Source organism: Lathyrus oleraceus, chromosome 4 (assembly GCF_024323335.1).
Source record: "Lathyrus oleraceus cultivar Zhongwan6 chromosome 4, CAAS_Psat_ZW6_1.0, whole genome shotgun sequence".
NCBI lineage: Eukaryota > Viridiplantae > Streptophyta > Magnoliopsida > Fabales > Fabaceae > Lathyrus > Lathyrus oleraceus.
In genome coordinates, this window is record NC_066582.1 from 9,907,176 (window position 1) to 9,927,025 (window position 19,850).

General features: G+C 40.9%; 1 protein-coding gene across 1 annotated transcript; it reads right to left on the reverse strand.

Moving 5' to 3' along the window:
• Window positions 1-14,661: 14,661 nt before the first annotated feature.
• On the reverse strand, window positions 14,662-17,140 carry LOC127138358 (5'-adenylylsulfate reductase 3, chloroplastic). The gene is made up of 5 exons (XM_051064790.1): window positions 16,884-17,140; window positions 16,658-16,783; window positions 16,455-16,578; window positions 15,483-16,293; window positions 14,662-15,365 (listed from the first exon to the last, which is right to left on the reverse strand). The coding sequence occupies exons 1-5, from the start codon at window positions 16,948-16,950 to the stop codon at window positions 15,135-15,137; spliced, it is 1,359 nt and encodes a 452-aa protein (XP_050920747.1). The 5' UTR covers window positions 16,951-17,140; the 3' UTR covers window positions 14,662-15,134.
• Between the last annotated feature and the right edge of the window lie 2,710 nt (window positions 17,141-19,850).

Here is a 19,850-nt window from a genome sequence, read left to right on the forward strand (position 1 = left end):
CGTAGATTACAGAGATTTGAATAAAGCGAGTCCCAAAGATGACTTTCCGCTCCCGCACATTGATGTTCTAGTAGATAACACCGCTCAACACAAAGTATTCTCATTCATGGATGGATTCTCGGGTTATAATCAGATTAAGATGGCACCTGAGGATATGGAGAAAACTACGTTTGTGACGCAATGGGGCACTTTCTGTTACAAAGTAATGCCATTCAGTCTAAAGAACGCTGGGGCAACGTACCAGCGTGCTATGGTGGTTTTGTTCCATGATATGATTCATCATGAGATAGAAGTATATGTGGATGACATGATAGCTAGATCTCATACTGAAGAAGAACATCTCGATCATTTATACAAACTGTTCGAGAGGTTGAAGAAGTACAAGTTGAGATTGAATCCAAACAAATGCACTTTTGGAGTGAGATCCGGTAAACTCTTGGGCTTTATTGTCAGTGGTAAAGGAATTGAGGTTGACCCAGCTAAAGTGAGAGCTATTCAAGAAATGCCAGTTCCCCGTACAGAGAAAGAGGTCAGAGGTTTCTTGGGACGCTTGAACTACATTGCTCGATTTATCTCCCACTTGACCGCTACCTGCAAACCCATCTTCAAATTACTGAGGAAAAATCAAGAGATGATATGGAATGACGAATGCCAAGAAGCTTTTGACAAAATCAAGAACTACCTCCAGGAACCTCCGATTCTGATACCACCAGTTGAAGGAAGACCTCTAATCATGTATTTGACCGTGTTAGAGAATTCAATGGGGTGCGTATTGGGGCAACATGACGAGTCTGGTCGAAAAGAGCATGCCATATACTACCTGAGCAAAAAGTTCACCGACTGTGAAACAAGATACTCACTGCTCGAGAGAACTTGCTGTGCTTTGGCCTGGGCTGCTCGCCGACTAAGACAGTATATGTTGAATCATACCACTTTGTTGATTTCTAGGATGGATCCCATCAAATACATGTTCGAAAAGCCTGCCCTCTCCGGAAGAATAGCGAGATGGCAGATGATCTTAACAGAGTACGATATCCAGTATACTACCCAGAAAGCAATCAAAGGAAGCGTGCTCGCTGATCATTTGGCTCATCAAGCGGTGGACGATTATCAATCTATGAATTTTGAGTTTCCGGATGAGGATGTCATGCTTGTCACTGATTGCGAAGAACCTAGACCGGATGAAGGACCCGAATGGGGGTCCCGATGGACTATGGTCTTTGATGGGTCTTCTAATGCGTTGGGCCATGGTGTTGGGGTTGTACTTATTTCTCCCGGAGGTTACCATACACCGCTCACTGCTAGACTATGTTTTCATTGTACCAATAATATGGCTGAGTATGAAGCATGTATTTTTGGACTCAAAGCTGCTATAGATCGGCGAATCAAGTTTTTGAATGTGTACGGAGATTCAGCCTTGGTAATTAGTCAGATTAAAGGGGAATGGGACACCAAACATCCGAATCTCATCCCTTATCGAGAGCGGGTGATGACATTAATCCCATACTTTGAAGAGATAACATTTGAACATATTCCACGAGAGGAGAACCAGTTGGCAGACGCATTAGCTACCATGTCATCTATGTTCAGAGTCAGATGGGGCAGTGAAGCTCCCATGATTACCATTGGACGGTTAGATGAACCAGCATACTGTTATGGACTTAACACTGAGAAGGTACAGGAGAAACCTTGGTTCCACGACGTAAGAAGATATTTAGAAGCTCAGGAATACCCTGAAGGGGCATCCATCAAGGACAGAAAATTCCTGAGGAAGTTCTCCGCTAAATTCTTTCTGAGTAATGGAGTGTTATACAAACGTAATCATGATTCGACTCTGCTTCGCTGTGTGGATGGAAAGGAAGCAGAAAGAATTATGGGAGACATGCATGACGGTATTTTTGGGACTCATTCTAATGGACATACAATGGCCAAGAAGATTCTGAGATCAGGGTATTATTGGTCTACCATGGAAGCTGATTGCCACCGTCACTCCAGAACCTGCCACAAGTGTCAGATCTATGCGGATAAAGTACATGTGCCTCCTGCTCCATTGAACGTGTTGACAGCTCCTTGGCCCTTTGCAATGTGGGGCATCGATATGATCGGAGAGATTAAACCTACGGCTTCTAATGGACATCGCTTCATTCTCGTCGCTATTGATTACTTCACGAAGTGGGTAGAGGCAGCCTCCTTCGCTTCTGTCACCAAGAATGTGGTGGCACGGTTCATCAAGAATAGTCTTATTTGTCGGTATGGCATCCCTGAAAGAATTATCACTGACAATGGTACTAATTTGAATAACAAGATGGTGACTGAACTCTGCACGCAGTTCAAAATTAAACATCATAACTCCTCTCCGTACCGGCCAAAGATGAATGGCGCCGTAGAGGCTGCTAATAAGAACATCAAGAAGATCATACAAAAGATGACAGTGACGTACAAAGACTGGCATGAGATGTTACCATTTGCTCTCCATGGTTATCACACCTCAGTACGCACTTCGACAGGGGCAACTCCTTTCTCTTTAGTCTACGGAGCGGAAGCTGTTTTACCAGTGGAAGTCCAGATTCCCTCTCTAAGAATCATGAAAGAGGCGGGCTTAGATGAAGATGAATGGATTCAGACTCGACTCGATCAGATAAATTTGATTGATGAGAAGAGACTTGCGGCTGTTTGTCACGGGCAGATATATCAGAAACGCATGACCCAGGCATTTAACAAAAGAGTCAAGAGACAGGTGTATCAAGTTGGCGACTTGGTGATCAAGCGTATCATCCTACCACAAGGTGATCCCAGGGGCAAGTGGACTCCCACATACGAAGGGCCATTTGTGGTTAAGAAAGTATTCTCCGGTGGAGCCATGATACTCGCTACAATGGATGGTGAAGACTTCCCGCACCCTGTGAACGCGGACATAGTTAAAAAATACTACGCATGAAAGAGACCCGCTAGGTCGACGTACCTAGGCAAAAGTAAGGGCATCCCGGAGAACCAAAAGGGTTCGGGCAAAAATTAAGGATAAACATATACAAATGTACACCCGGCAAGTCGAAAACCTGAAAAGGCGGCTTGGGCAAAAAGGGGCATCCTGGTGGACTGAAAACCTGAAAAGGCGGTCCAGGCAAAAGTTAGGGATTAAAGCGTATGACTATGTCCCGTTCTCTGTCAGCTTCAACCAAGTTCAAAGGACTGAACAATCCAATCACTTCTATCCGACAGCAGGAGATGAGATGCTTGAAGACATAATGACAGTGGTGGAATTAGAATCGATAGGACTTTTTCTGCATAGCTTTCTCTTAGTTTGACAATTTCCTCTTACTAGGATTTCCGTCTCCTTGTACTCAAATTGCCTATTTATAGGCCCTCTTTCAAAGTCAATACAATTTCATTTCCAAAAAGATGCTTTTGTCTTACTTTCTCTGTTTTGTTTGCGTAAACGTCCATTGATTTAACTTGAGTTGACTTATGCACTTGAATATGACCAATGTTTACAAAAATGCATGCCTAAAATAGCAATAGCAATTACTACTCGACTTCAGGATCGAGGAGAAGGTCTAATCGCGCTTCCCCAAGGAGTCCGTTGCTAATCCGATTCCCCGGCAACGCCAGTTATTACCCCAGAAGAGGTCGGCACCACCAGACAGACAGGTCATCTCTTCTATCCCCAGCCAGGCTCTGTCGAATGTTCCTACCATCAGGCAGAAGTCAAATCCCCCAGCTAAGGAAGGGTCATCAATAAAAGTATCTCCGACCAGAAGACTGAGACTTATTCCCCCAGTAGAGTCCCCTGGGCGAACATTCCAGACGCCTAATGCATTCATTACATCATTTCATACCTGCATACAACGCTCACATTTACTTCATTCCGCATCATACACTTTACATCATTTCATAATATATACATGCATACACATGCATACCAGGTTCGCAGGCATAAAACATCTCATGCATCATGACATTGCATGGAACTAACTTCATTTTTCAGGTTAATTATCTTCCTGGTACAGTCAAAATAACGATCCATTCAGACGGCCATTACAAATACGGCTTTCAAATATATTCCATGTCAACATTCATTCTGACATTCTCCCAATGATGGCATCTCTAAGCCCACCTCAGATATTCGCTGCAAATACAACAAATATTATCAGATACAGCCTAACGTACGATTCATTCTGATTCAGCCCAACATATGACTCTTCCAACTCAGATACGGTCTAACGTACGATCCATTCTGACTCTCAACAACTCCAATACGGTCTAACGTACGACCCATTTGGATACTCCCTTACTCAGGTGCTACCTTCGGACAGGTACATTCCTGAATGGTAGTCTAGTATACGACTACTCCCTTACTCAGGTGCTACCTTCGGACAGGTACATTCCTGAATGGTAGTCTAGTATACGGCTACTCCCTTACTCAGGTGCTACCTTCGGACAGGTACATTCCTGAATGGTAGTCTAGTATATGGCTACTCCCTTTCTCAGGTGCTACCTTCGGACAGGTACATTCCTGAATGGTAGTCTAGTATACGGCTACTCCCTTGCTCAGGTGCTACCTTCGGACAGGTACATTCCTGAATGGTAGTCTAGTATATGGCTACTCCCTTTCTCAGGTGCTACCTTCGGACAGGTACATTCCTGAATGGTAGTCTAGTATATGGCTACTCCCTTACTCAGATGCTACCTTCGGACAGGTACATTTCTGAATGGTGGTCTGGTATACGACTACTCCCTTTTCAGCAGATTCAGCCTAACGGACGGCCCATTCTGCAACCCAGATGCGATCTAGCGTACGATCCATTCTGATCTTTCATCCCCAGCAAAGTCATCCGCCTAATGAACAACTCACTCTGGTATTCAGACACGGTCTAACATACGATCCAGGCTGATCCCATATCCCCAGCAGTATATAGCATACTCTGACTCCCAGCGAAGTCGACGACATAATGGATGACTCACTATACGGTCTGATGTATGACCCGGTGTGACACCCATGTCTCTAGATATCGTCTAATGTACGACACAATCTGGAAATCTCCTCAGCAAGTTTCTTGGATGGCATCTTTAAGCCCATCTCCGTCAAGACTGATGGACAAGCGCAAATTTTCAGGGCATTCTAGTGTTCAATAATCTTTCACCTCCAGACCACGAACAACACATGCCATTCTACTCTCTCGGTTCGAGAATATTGAACAGGGGCAGCTGTCATACCCCAAAATTTGCCCGTTGGCATTACCAAGCATTTTCCAAGACTCTCTGACTTGTTCTGCAAGGCACTGATATCAAATGGACAAAAGCCCACTCACAACAGGCCCAATCCACAGGCGGCCCAAAACAGCTGGCTCGCTAGGCGAGCAGCTCCTTCGCCTAGCGAACATTTCATCATGCCACTCGCCCAGCGAAGCGTTGGATCCAGGAAAAAGCCCAGACCTAGTTTGCTCGCTAGGCGAGCAATTCCTTCGCCTAGCGAAGCTTGCGAGAATTTGAGGTTTTGGACCTCATTTTAAGCCCATTAGGTCACCACTACCACTACTATAAATACCTGCTCCTCTGCCACGAAAAAGAACACACAGAGACGGACTCACTCACCCGGAGACACTCACACAGAGACCCAGAGGAAACCCTAGCACCGAAACCCTGCTGATCCAAAGAATTCAGAAGGCGGAAACCATGAAAGCCGCTCATCCGCTCCGAAGCTACCGCTGCCCAACTCAATCCGGCTCGCCAATTCAAGGTTGCAACTCGATTTGCAAACAGGTTTGCATCACTATTATCGCTTTAGTTTCTTAATTGGCATATGATATCGCTTTAGGATTCTTAATCGGCATGTGATCATCACTTTGTGTTCTCATTTTGCATGTGGTACCACTTCAGTTTATTAATTTGCATATGATATCACTTTGTATTCTCATTTGGCATATGGTACCGCTTCATGTTCTTAATTTGTGGATGATATTATAATTGAATTCATAAACATTTTGAAGTTTTGCATGTGGATTTAAGTGTGTTTGAATATTGTGAAGCTGAACCATATAATTATGTGTTGGATGCCATAAGCCATGCTGCAGGTTGAGGTCATAATGTTCTCAAATTTCAAACCCGTGGCAGCTCGCTAGCTCATCGCTAGGCGAGCCCGCAGCGAGCCTTCGCTGAGCCTTCGCTAGGCGAAGCAGAGGCGAACGGGACAGGGGCTGCTTTGCCTCTTTGCTGCCCACTTCATGTTTACCTAATGATGATTCTGCGTTATTTGGCTTAAATTCCTGGCTGTTATATTTATTTTATGATGCAATTTCCAATTGTATGTTACCTCGATGCTTTAATCCGTGTGTTCATGGTGTAAAGGCTAGCATACTTCCGAAGAAATAGCCGGCTAGGTACTCCGCTTTATGCATGGGAAGCCTTCATGGAGATGGATTCTAAAGTGTTTCACTTTAATGTGAAGATTCATATTGATTGCCTAATTAGTTTTAATGTAGTGATCCTTAATGTATTGATCTTAATGTATCGATTTAATGCGGTATTGTCATAATTACCTAATGAACTTAAAACATAGACCTTAAATAAATGATGTCGGACCTCTCTTTATTACCCCCCGATTATGATATTGCGGTCATGTCCCGCGAATATGGGGATATCCTTAGCAAAGACCCTTCGGTAAAATCATCATAGTCCCTCGGACGTTGCCTTCGAAAATACGATTTTGTCCCTCGATGACCCTTCGGTGTAGCCTACGGTTAAATGATGATAGTCCCTTCGAATGCTAAGGTATCCTCACAACTGTTGCCTTCAATGACCAGCCGATGACCCTACGATGACCCTTCTACATCCCAAGGATAAACTACTTACTTCTCAATAGTAAGGACAGTTTTACCCTCATAAGGATAGGAAATGCCCGGAAAGACCTCGGACAGGTATAACCTTAATTGCTCATTCATAACAAAAAATGCTTTTCACACCTCACACCTTTCAAACATCTTTTTTGGAAAATCACCACTTAGCATACATCCGCACTAGGATCATTGCCGAGTTATATTTTTCTGAACTACTTTCAAACAACCAAACGAGATAATCACTTTGTATACATTCATGCAAGAATCATTACAAAGTTAAATTCTCATTTTCAAAACATTTTTCACACATTTCTCAACCACCTTTTTCAAACTAGAAAAAAAACATAAATGATTGAGCAATTAAGAGCCCATGGATAACCATGGATACAAAGGGTGCTTACCCCTTCCCTTTGTATAAAGTACCTCCCGAACCTAAGAATTTAAAATTAAGGTCTTTCCTGTTCTTTTCCACCTTTCCTTATGGGATAAAAGAAAAGTCGGTGGCGACTCTTGCTAACCGCGACATTGCGATTACAAATCCAATAAAGTCCAGTTCACCGTATGACAATAGGTAAGAGAGACGAGATGCCTCTCCAAAATATCCAAGAAGTCGAAGTATTCGATTGTTGGGGCATAGATTTCGTAGGACCATTCCCACCCTCTTATGGGAACGAGTACATGCTTGTCACAGTCGATTATGTCTCTAAGTGGGTTGAGGTGATTGCATCACCTCGGGCGGATGCGAAAACGGTGATAAATTTTTTGAAGAAAAACATATTTTCCCGTTTCGGAACCCCCCGAGTGTTGATAAGTGACGGAGGGACACACTTTTGTAATGCACCTTTGGAAACTATTTTAAAATATTACGGTGTATCGCATAGGGTGACAACTCCGTATCACCCACAGGCTAACGGGCAAGCTGAGGTCTCTAATCGTGAGATTAAGAGAATCCTCGAAAAAACCGTGTCTAATTCAAAAAATGAGTGGTCCCAAAAATTGGACGAAGCATTATGGGCCTACCGTACGGCCTTTAAAGCTCCAATTGGCCTAACTCCCTTTCAATTGGTATTTGGTAAAACTTGCCACTTGCCGGTTGAATTGGAGCACAAAGCCTTGTGGGCCCTAAAATTTTTAAATTTCGAAAATGAGTTGGCCGGTGACAAAAGGAAGGTGCAACTACTTGAGTTGGAAGAGATGCGCAATGCCGCATACCACTCAAGTTGGTTGTACAAGGAAAAGGCAAAAACGTATCACGACAAGAAGCTCCGTAACAAAGAATTTGTGCCTGGACAATTGGTCCTATTGTTCAACTCCAGGTTGAAATTGTTTCCCGGGAAGTTGAAATCAAAATGGTCCGGGCCATTTCGGGTGAAAGAGGTGAAGGAGTACGGGGCTATTGTCATTGAAGACATAGACAAGAAAGATAGTTGGACCGTGAATGACCAACGATTGAAAGTTTATCTCGGCGGTCATGTGGATCGCGAGAGCTGTGCTATACCGCTTGATGCTCCTCTGTGAGCATCACACCGTCGAGCTTAGCCGACGTTAAACAAGCGCTAGTTGGGAGGGACCCCAACATTGTAAGTATTTACTGTTTTTTGTGTTGTGTTGTGTTGGGTTTCCTATTGCTAAAACCTTGTTGCATGAACCGGAAATGCTGCCTTTGAAAAGGCTATTGCTGTCATGCTCGCTTGCTGCTCGCTAGGCGAGGCAGCAGCGAGCTGATTCGCTAGCTGCTCGCTAGGCGAAGCAGAAGCGAGCGCTGCATGACAGCACTTATTTAAATCTCAGCAGGGCACCCATTTTGCCCCCAAACACAAATTTTTTCTGACTTGCAACCCTGCTGAGAAAATTTTTACAGAGCTCTCCACACTCTCTCATTTGCATCACTCTCACTAACACTCCATCTCTATTCGGTCCATTGCAAACCCTGCTCACTTCATTTCAATCAAATCACTGTAACTAAGGTTTGCCCTACTACATTTTCTTTTTGTTTGAACTTTATATTTCCAATTTAAATGTCAATTAGGATAAGTTGTGGTATGGGAGACCTTGGGTTTAAATGTGGGATTTTCGGTTTTGCAAATTGGGATTTTAGGTTTTGGAATTGGGGATTTTAGGTTTTGAATGTAAATATGTAATCCCCAATAGCATAGAACGGTTATTTAATTGATAAATCATTAGGTTCTGATGTTGGAACCATTAGAGTATGGGTTTTGGGAAATATTCTTTGAACATGCTGAAAACCCCCAAAACCCGTAAGGTTCGCTAGCACTCGCTAGGCGAACCAGGGGCGAGCGTTCGCTGCCACTTCGCTAGGCGAAGCAGCAGCGAGCATGACAGTTCTTTACATTTTGGTTTTGCTGGCTAATCTGTTTGGTATGTCTTGTTTCCTTTTATATTTTGCAGATGGAATCAAGGTCTGGAGCGTCAAAGAAAAGAAAGGGAGCGACTACTTCCCGGACTGTACCTATCCAATTTGATAACGACAAATTTGTCGGCCCGAAGCAGGCCGCCAGGTACATTTCTCTGGAGAAACGGAAAATTCTTCCGGAGAAGCGATTCCTCATCAACCCTCAGGGAACGAACAGAACTTTTGCCGGGTTGATTGACACAAAGAAATGGGATCGGTTGATTAATCCCCTGGAGCATTATGACATAGCAACAGTGCGTGAATTTTATGCAAACACACTGCCTGATGACGACGAGCCCTTTACTTGGGTATCTAAAGTGGCCGGGCGTCCAATTGCATTTGATCGGGATGTCATCAACCGAGTCCTTGGGGAACCGCTCCAACTGGGAGCTGAAGAGAGGGACACATACCATACAGATTTACGGCTTCACCGAGATGTTGAAGCCATTTCTGCCGCCCTGCTATTACCAGGGAAATCTGTTGAGCTGAACCCATCTGGGGTTCCAATGAGGTATCACAGGGAGGACATGACTCCCATAGCTCAACTGATACTGCTTTTGGTTTTAACAAACATCCAGCCAAAGTCCCACACCTCTACAGTGCCGATCTCAGTGGCACATTTGGTCCATTCTATCCTCACCAACGTCCAGATCGATGTGGCGAGGATCATCGCTAATGAGCTTAAGTCCGTGATCGAGAGCGGGCTAAAGTCGGGGGCTCGTGTGAATTGTCCCTTAGCTTTCCCGTGCTTGATCATGAGTTTGTGCATTCAGGCAAGGGTGAGACTTCCGTCTCGGGGTCAGGTAAGGATCCCGCCACCTATCGATGACCGGTACGTGGCCAAATATTGTAGAGCGAAGAATGCCAGAGGCAGTGCAGCTACAGAGAGTACCCGGGCTTCTGATGGTCCTGGTACTTCTACTCCTGGACTTGATCCCTACCTGAGAGCTGTGTGCGATTACAGTTTTGAATGGATGGCGGCATCCCAGAGAGCCATGTTAGATATGCACGACTCTATGCAGCGGTTACAGCTGCAGGGGAGTGGTGCTCATGCCTTGATGACGCGTGAGCAGTTTCTGCTTAACGCCAACTGGCCTGTGGACAGGCTTGTGTATGGTGAGGGGGTGGGCGCTGGTGCGTCTTCAGGTGTTGCTGCTGATGATGATGATGATGCTGAGGATGATGAGGCTACCGGTTCTGAAGCCGGTAGCGAGGAGGATTCTGAGCCCTTAGAGGGTTAAGTTATTGTATTTTTCAGTTTTTATGTTTATTTCTATTTGTATTTTCGGGTTATGTATTTTGACTTTGGTTTTGTACTCTTGGGGTGTTTTGTCCCCCATGAACAATTTAAATTTTCAGTAATGTTATTTATTTATGTTTTTAATTTTGTTTGTTTAATAAATATTTGGTTGGTTAAGTGGCAAACCTTCTAGATTGGTTGCTCCTCAAAGAAGTACCCAATGAAGGTGCATCCGAGCTTGGATGGCAATGATAAGAATAAACAAGTGAATGAGGCTAAGGTACATGGTTACCTTCGGCTAGAATGATAGAATGCATTAGGAACTTTACTCTTTTTGGTAAATTGAATATTGTCTTTTTGCAACATAATTGAATGAATGTTTCATCTAGAACTTAAAACCACAAATTGTGAGGAAACCTCCATTGTACACTTAAATGCTGGATTCTAATAACTTTTGTTGATTCATTTGATTCATGCTTTGTCTTTTATTATTGTGAATATGTGGAAGCAATTAGAAATGATCAAGGCACTTGTTTTTTATCGAGCACAACTACATCCAAAAACAACTTACTTGTGAGCAGAGAGAGTATTTGTTAACCCCTTTGAGCTTAAACAGTTGAATCTCGGCTTGAAATAAAGCGAGATTTCAAAAATCTTTTTTTTTACAACCCGGAAAATCTTGATTATTATTCTTTTGCCGTAAAAAGTTAAGAGCATTCACTTAGGGTGAGTAAGAAATAAGTTGGGGAGAATCGGTGAGTACCACAACTCTTGAAAAAAAAAAACCGAGCAAGCATTGAAAATAAAAATATAGAAAAGAAACATCTGTTTTGTAAATATGATGTGAAAGAAAAGAATGAAAATGAATGCTTGCTTGGAAGAAAAATAGTGAAAAATAAAAATTGAGTTGTGGAATATGAGTTGTGAAGGTTTCAAATAAGAAACAAATGAAACAAAGTCGAGATGTGTGAATAATATACTGTGAATGTCTCTTTTGCATCGGCACTTTCGTTTCAATGGCCTTAGAAATGACCCTTGTTTGTTAACCTAACCAAGCTTCAACCGAAAAGCCCTTATTGATCTTTATGCTTCCACATTACCATTTATGATTGTTAGACATTGTATGAATCTATTTGATTTCTTCATTGTTTGTTAGAGAGTGAGATTATTCCCGCGGTTGCAAACGCGTAAATTCTTCATTCCTTATTCGAAGAGGAGAGATAGGGTGATTCATTCAGAATAATATTGTTGTAGATAGATAAATATTTCGCATAAGCTATTAAGTTTTAGTTCTTATGTATTATTTTATTCGAACCGTTGGAAACTTGTATATGCTGATTCGCTTGTGTTTGAGCCGTTTTATCCAACTTCGGAGAAACCTTTTTCTTAAGGCAAATCCTCTTGTCCTTCAAGGGGCATACTTTGCTTGAGGACAAGCAAGAATCTAGTTGGGGAGAGTTGTTAGATGCCCAAAAGTGCTTATTTGAGCTATCATATGTGGGCATCTTTCACTCTATTTCCTTGCTAAATTGTCAAAACCACCTTTGTTTTACATGAAATGCATTACATTGATAAACGATCTTGGTACCTTTGATTTATGTGTTATTGTGCAGGAAGAAGGCATGAAATAATTGAAAATGAAGACACAAGAAAGTTGGCAAAGGAACCAAAGAAAACAAGCATTCATCAGCCTGCTCGCTAGGCGAGCTGCTAGCGAAAAGCTCCAGTAAACAATCAATAAATTCGCTAGGCGAGCTGCTAGCGAGTTCGTTCAGTTTTGGTGAAAAGCGCAGCCAGCACTCACTCGCTTGGCGAGGCTCTAGCAAGTTCCCAGCGAGCATTCCAGTAGCCAAACCTCTCAACCTCGCTGGAGCGAGGGTTGAAGCGTGACCTTCGCTAGGCGAAGGTTCTGTTCGCTAGGCGAACATGACAGTCTGAGTAGGCTGTTTCTCTGGGCGCAGGGGCCTCTGGTGCCTCAATTAGACCCTCGCTAGGCGAGCCATTCTGCTCGCCTAGCGAGCATGACAGCCCAGTACAACTCTATAAGTAGCAAGTGCCACTTTTGAGAGCCATACCTTAGTTTTACCTAATTTTTCCACTTTTGTACTTTCTTAGAGATATTTTACAGCATTGTTCTTGGGAGATTTTATGCCCTAGATTTCATTTCTCTTCATCTTGTAACCATCTTCTACAAAAAGAAGGTGGATTCCCATCCAATCTGGATTATTCGACTTGGATGTTGATCAACCTTCTTCCGAAACTTGCCGACCAAGCTACCATGAAAATGAGTAGCTAAGTCATCCATTTGTCAAGGTTAGATGTAGGTGATTATTAGCTTTGTGTGTAAATGTAAGGATCTTCATGTGTAAACTCTTTAATGGTGAATATATGATGAAAACTTTGTTTCTATTTAAAACTCTTTGTGTTGGTTTATGATCGAGAGATGTTTACCAACTCTTGACCTAGGTTTTCATCCAATCTTGTTTGTTAGCTAGAGATAGTAATGAATGATTTTGTTCACCATAAGGTTGAACCAAAAAGTTGTCATTTTGATAGATTGTGTTCGAGAGAAACAATGGATCAAAATGGGAAAACTCACAATGTGTGTTCGAGAGAAACATATTGGGAGGACTTTGTGAAATGATTTATCATCTAAAGGAGTTTATATGATTGTTGACCGAACAAATACATGCAAAGTGATCATCGAACCCTAACTTTGGCAATATTTCTCATTTATTCAAACCAAAACTTTTACCGCAATTTATTACCTTTTTATGCAAGATAACGTGACAACCAACCAAAACCCTATTGTTACTTAAGCTAAGATTAATACAACCATCGAACGGCGGTGATATCTTACAATCCCTGTGGATACGATAACAAAAACCCGACACGTAAATTTATAATTAACAATAGTCATGTCTCAGAGCTACCTAACCAGGGAGGTTATGTTAATCTCCATAGTTTTGCCTTCACATTGTTTCTGGTCTTGTTGAAGATCATTTTTGTCTCTAAGAGGTCGATGCTAATTGTCACTGGCTCGTCGTGGATATTGTGGTACTTTAACTTGAGATGAACCGGAGATGCCACTACGTTAAATTTTACCGCTAAGGGCATGTCAAAGATGCAGTTGTAGATACTCTTACAAGAGACTACCAAAAATTGAGAATCAATTGTCCAAGTATCTCATCCTTTTCCCTAGGTAACCATCAACTCAATGTATCTTGAAGGACAAATTACTATGTCATTGAAGACTTGTAGGTTGGATCCTTTGTAGGATCACAACTTCTCTTTTATCAGCCTCATTTTCTCAAATAGATCCAAGTACATGATGCCACCGGAGTTTCTGCCATCGATGAGCACTCAGGATACATCAAAGTTACCGATTGTGGTTGTTATTACTAAATGAAATATTTCATTTGGAATTCCCCCTACTTTTTTCACTGTCATAGAATCTGAGGATTAGCTTCTCCAACATCCTAGTTGAAGTACTTCCCTCCTTCTTGACGACCATCAGCTTGACAATTTTCCTTTGTATTGTCTTCTTGGAAAGGTTACTCACCTTAGGACACCACCGTTGATGGATGCAATATATTAGAGCTTCCCTTTGTGGCCTTCTTCTTCTTCACTTTTAACGTCTTTCCCTTTGGATCTAGCAACAACTTCTACGGTCTTCTCAGGGATTTTCCCTCCACGGGAGCTCTTCTTTTTTGGCGAATTTTCTCGGTCTCTCTTACTATCTCTTATGTATTCATCTAGCTTCCCTTTCTAGATGAGTCCTTATATTTTATCCGCTTCCCTTTCTAGATGAGCCCTTATATTTTATCCTTCAGCTAGATGCTCGTGTTCTGACTGTGAATTTTATGAAAATTACGATACTTTGACTTATCGATCAGAGAATATTCTCTAAGTTAATATGGGTTTATGATCTTGACTTTCTTTGTGATAAAAATTGTAAATTTAACTTAAAATAGAACATGTGACTATGAATAACATTGGGTCAGTTATTAAATCTTTAAGTGGAAAACAACATTACAAGCTGCAACACCATAGCTTTTGTAAAAAATACACCATAGCTAAATTGTCCAAACAAACAAAAAACGTGAAGCTTTATCAAATTTCTATGCCAAATATAAGTAACTTTCATCTGGATGTAAGGTAAAAAAACAAGGAAATATTACAAACTACCAAGTTGCTTTATTTGTCATTTGAACATGTGAGGACTCTATTACCAATAGACAAATGATTCATGAGCTTCATACTGAACTAATCAGAGAGCAACAGAATCACATGCCCTTATACTAACCCGTGGACATTATTACCATATCAAAGAATATGGACAGTCACAACAAGCATCGATATATACATTAAGTAGTTGTTAAATTTTGACACCAAGATAGTACATTATACTCACGTAGTTTAAACTAAAATTACTTTAGTTAATTAACAACCCAAGATAGTACTAGTACATTAATACGACGACCCTACTTACTGCACAGAACCCCCATTATTCTCCTACTTGAATATTTTTTATTATTCTCCTAAACTCCACAGTGGAATGAATGATACTAGTAGATGTGTTGTAATGAAAGAACTCAGACGAGTACGTTGGATTGCAACCCAAACAATATGAATTTTTAGAAAAGTCTCATCTTAATGCATTTACAAATGCCATCAAGGAATCAACATCTCTCTTTTCAGAGGGATACTTTATTGGCCGCGATGAGTGTTCTGGGAAAAATAATATTGTGGGGAAGCTTCCCAATTTCAGTTCATGCTTTGCAAATTCTTTCTGCTCTCCATCAGCTCTAAATTTTCCAACATTCACCCCTGACCCTGCTAACTTCTCTGCCAAGCCAACATAAGATTCCTCCATATCCTGTTGTAATTTGAATACAAATCTCATTAGAAACAAAATCTTACACAAGACAAAATAACCATATTAGTATGTGAGTTAATCTCAACAGTACTTGAAAAGTTCAGAAAAACAGTTTACCTGGCAGTAGGGACACCATGGTGCGTATAGCACAACAAGCCATGGTTTTTTCCGGGTCTCTAATCTTGTCAAATTCTCAATTCCAGTCCTACTCAAGCTGACTACATTTTGGGTATTAAAAAGGTCAGCGCCGACATCGGGAGTGCCATTTGCATGGACAGCACCATTTCCATTAAGATGAGCATCATCTTCCTGCTTTATATTTCCTTTGTGAAGACCACATTCTTTAGCTTTGGCATCTTCCCACCACCATCTACCTTCTCTCTCGTGTTGTCCGGGCAAGACAGCCCTTGTGCACGGCTCGCATCCAATGGAAATGTATCCTTGTGAATGCAAGGAATTGACAGGTACATTCATGGTTCTAAGGAAGTTCCATACATCATTTCCCTTCATATTTGCAACAGGGTTCCATTTTATCAAGCTCCCAGTTCCGCCGTCAATTCCCTCAAAAACAGTATCCACCTGAACAACTGGTATTTCAGACCTAGTACCAGGGGACTGATCTTTCCTCTGTCCAGTTATCCATGCCCTTAAACCCTTAAGGGCCCTTCTTAAAGGTCTCACCTTCCTCACTCTGCAGCACTCTTGATGCCCATCCTCATAAAAAGAAAACAGCCCCTTACTCCTGACCAAAGCCTGAACCTCAACAGCATCCGGGAACATGTACTCAATACGGATTCCATACTTCTTTTCAACAGCATCGAAAAGTCGATAAGTTTCAGGGTTCAGTCTCCCCGTGTCAAGACTAAATACCCTAAACGGCCTACCCGTCAAATATGCATACTCAATCAAAGCAACATCTTCAGCACCACTGCAAACCCAAAACAACATCCTACTCAATCAACAATGTAACTATCATACTACAAATTCCCATATTCAAAATTTAGAAACACAATCAACACATGATATCATATCATATATTATTACAATTCAATTCAACAAAATTCAAATCGATTATATAAATTTTTTTACCTGAATGCAATAGCTATGTCATTGCCAAATTTTTCAAGTGCTCTATCCATAATTTCAAGAGGGGAAGCATTTTCAAGTTGATATGCTAACAGTTCATAATCTTCCTCTTTGGTCTCAATAGCCTCTGCAAAATTAAGCACATTCACATCAGAAACTCGCTTCAATGGAACGAATTAACACTATGTACAACACAAACGACTAACCGGAAGGTGTGGTAGGAACAACAGAATCTCTGGCATTGATCGGTTTTACGAAGCTTCGTGGTTGAGATGATTTAACACCTACTCCAAAAGGTTTTTTCAAAACCCTAATTGAACCAAATTGTGAAACTGAAACATAAAATGAAATGAAATGAAATACAGAGTTAAAATTTGAATTCAAGAGATCAATGTGACGTTAAAAATAAATAAAAAAGAAAAGAGAGATTACGTTTAGATTGTGATGATTGAAATGTGGAAGTTGAAATGGCGATTGAAGAAGAAACAGCGAGAGCCATGAGGAATGTGAGTTAAATTTGGAAAATGAAAAAGTGTGGTGTGAAAAGAGAGAGAGTAGGGGTTGCTTATAAAGGTTTCTCTATTGTGGCGGTTTATTGAACCTGGACGGAGTTTTGGCATGATTACGTGGCATGTTTTTAGTGGATGATGGTATAAACTTCGTGCCTCATGGCTTTCGTCAGATTGCATTCTTGCTGTTTTTCGTTCGTTCTTCTATTCCGTTCTTCCGTCAGGCCAATTTCCCGGAAATTTCTCCTCTTTTTTTTTCTTTTTTTTTATGTAACAAAAGTGGTTCGTATACGGCTCACAACAAAGTTTTTTCGGGTCCCGTACATTTTTATTGAATCAAGAATTTATTTTAGTTTCATATATAAATACTATATCAGCAGAAAAAACGAAATTGATTGTATGTATTTTTATGGGGTAATTAGTTAAAAATTCACGGCTCTATTGCATATCTAAAAATTAGAATAGTCATGCAAGAATTTCTTTATTTTTTGAAACCGAAAAACTAAATTAATTAAATATGGCCTTGAAGGCTTTGCTTACATCAGAGTTGGGCCTATTCGTATGCAAGCCCGTTTTGTTAGTATAGCATTTGGAGCTAATCTATGAGCAAGGTGATTCTTAATCATGTAAGAATATAGGTTTAGATTTGGGAATTTCTTCTCATCCTTATAATACAATTCACACCTTTAAAAATTTAAAATTATTCTTAGATATTTTGGAGATGTATCTTCGGACGCACTTTTAATCATTTTATCTTTCATAAATCAAGTCGTCATTCCATTTTGTAAAATATTCGTCCGGAAATGCATATGCGAAACTTTTCAGAGGTGTATTCAAAGATGCATGCAAACACGTGGCCAATCTTTTATATAATCTACCACAGATTAAACCCGTGTATGCGATAAAAGTGGGATAGGATCCATTCCTGAAAATGAATAAGAAAAATATATTAATAACAAGTGTAAAAAAGTGTTTTTTAAAAATTAATAGTGGTTATGGTAATTACCACCAGCAAGGTGCAGAAGCCTGTCATTTGAATTATCGTCTAAAGAGAACCTTCGTTCATCTTGGAGTACAAGTATACCAAACAAACAGGCCCCTAGTTCCACTCGTGAATGGCCAACAAGTCGATTAAGTACTTAAGGTATGCCACATCGACGTAGGTTTCACTTTCATCCACAAACATGGACGTGTCAACCAAGAATAAGCGGAAACACTTCAAAGCACACTCCCGGTGGTAGGTAATTTGTATATCATCAACGTCGACATAATCAGTCAACTCCAAGTTTTCTTCATAAAGCTTCTTCGAGTATGAAAATTTGGCATGAGCACCCCTGGTTCTCTCACACTACATCAGGGCATCCATTGGGTCAACTCCCAAATAATTGACCATCATCTCTTGGGCTTCATTACATTTGATTCTGGAATGATCAAGTAACTTTCCCCCTGATGGGAAGGTGTAGAAGGCAAGCGAAGACATCTAGTGTAATCGCCATCTCGCCAATGGGGAAGTGGAAAAATTATGTTTCTTTATGCCATCACTCAACAAAAGCCCCGTGCATGCCATGTCTAATGGTCTTGTACACGGAGCAACACAGGCCATGAAGACCGGAGTATCAGATGAAACTTTGGAACCAATCATCCTCAGGATGATAAAGCTGCAAAATCTTTCTGATGTGGTTAACAGACTTCAAACATTCACGCATCTGTTAAAAATATAACAATATGTCGCAGGGAATTTGTTTAAAACATATAAATAACCACCATTAACAAATATACCTCTCCGGATCAGACATGCCCATCAACATGATCTATATAGTATATCAGTAAGGAGGTGTCAGAGGGTCTGCAAGTGTAGGGACATCATCATGTGCAGCAGGAGCTTCCTCCCGGTCTCCGTGAGTAGGGGAGATATTCCTTTATGACGAAGATCCATGTGAAAAACGGCTCTAGAAGTCGATGTTTCCCCGTCAAAATACCTAGGGGAGATTCCCTATCTAGCCCTAGCATGCTCATTATGAAGTCGATCCCTCTCATGTCGAACAGACGTATGCTAGGTTTCACGACCGAGTCTTAATCTGTCAGTGTTGTTTGCAACCATTTTTCCTGAAAAAATGAGAACATGACATATCAGGAATTTTTGGATATGCATCTCCGAAAACTAATAAGGACATAACTCAAAGATGCATCTCTGATTAAACTCGTGTTTCTCAACAATGGCTGAAATGCATATCAGTCTTGCCCTAACAACAGAAAATGCAACTAATTGAAAGTGCATGTCTCTAACAACTAGCTATTTTGAATGTGACTACTACCTAATTCATATAAAATAAACTATTTTACCTAACACATTAATCAAAACTAAAAAAATTTAAATGAAAAACTTACTCAAAAAAGTGTTGATAAGGATAAAAAATGTTGAATGTAGTAAGTGGAGTGAGTTAGGATTGGAAAGCTTGAAGTGGAGGTAGTGTCGATCCTTGAAAAATAGACTGCAAAAATGTTGCTCACGAGCTCTAATGGGGTTATCTCAAATAGTTTCAAAGAATGAAGAAGGAGAAGAGGGAGGTTTTGACACGCATTTTATATTAATAAACGCGTTCAAAAATGCATATTCGAATAACCCCATAAATTTGAAAATAAGGGTTAATAAAGAGATGCATATATGGATAAACTCTAAAACACATATGAATATACATATCTTAAAGCATATCATAGAAGTATGAGCCTTTCCTTCATTTCGCTTCTTCTCATCCGAGACCCTCTCATTCCCTTTATCATCTAGAGTATTATACGATTTCCCAAGGATTTGACTCTTCCCTTCCTTTCACTAACACTTTTGTAAAGAGACATTATTATCCAAGCACATGATGGTTATTTGCAAAGAATA

What these genes read in the sequence shown, in the direction of transcription:
- LOC127138358 (XM_051064790.1), bottom strand. Translation starts at nt 16,950, where the DNA reads ATGGCTCTCGCTGTTTCTTCTTCAATCGCCATTTCAACTTCCACATTT. An exon ending in GACATAGCTATTGCATTCAG is followed by an intron (nt 16,294 to 16,454) that starts GTAAAAAAATTT and finishes TTGGGTTTGCAG; the next exon opens with TGGTGCTGAAGATGTTGCTT. An exon ending in CATGGTGTCCCTACTGCCAG is followed by an intron (nt 15,366 to 15,482) that starts GTAAACTGTTTT and finishes AAATTACAACAG; the next exon opens with GATATGGAGGAATCTTATGT.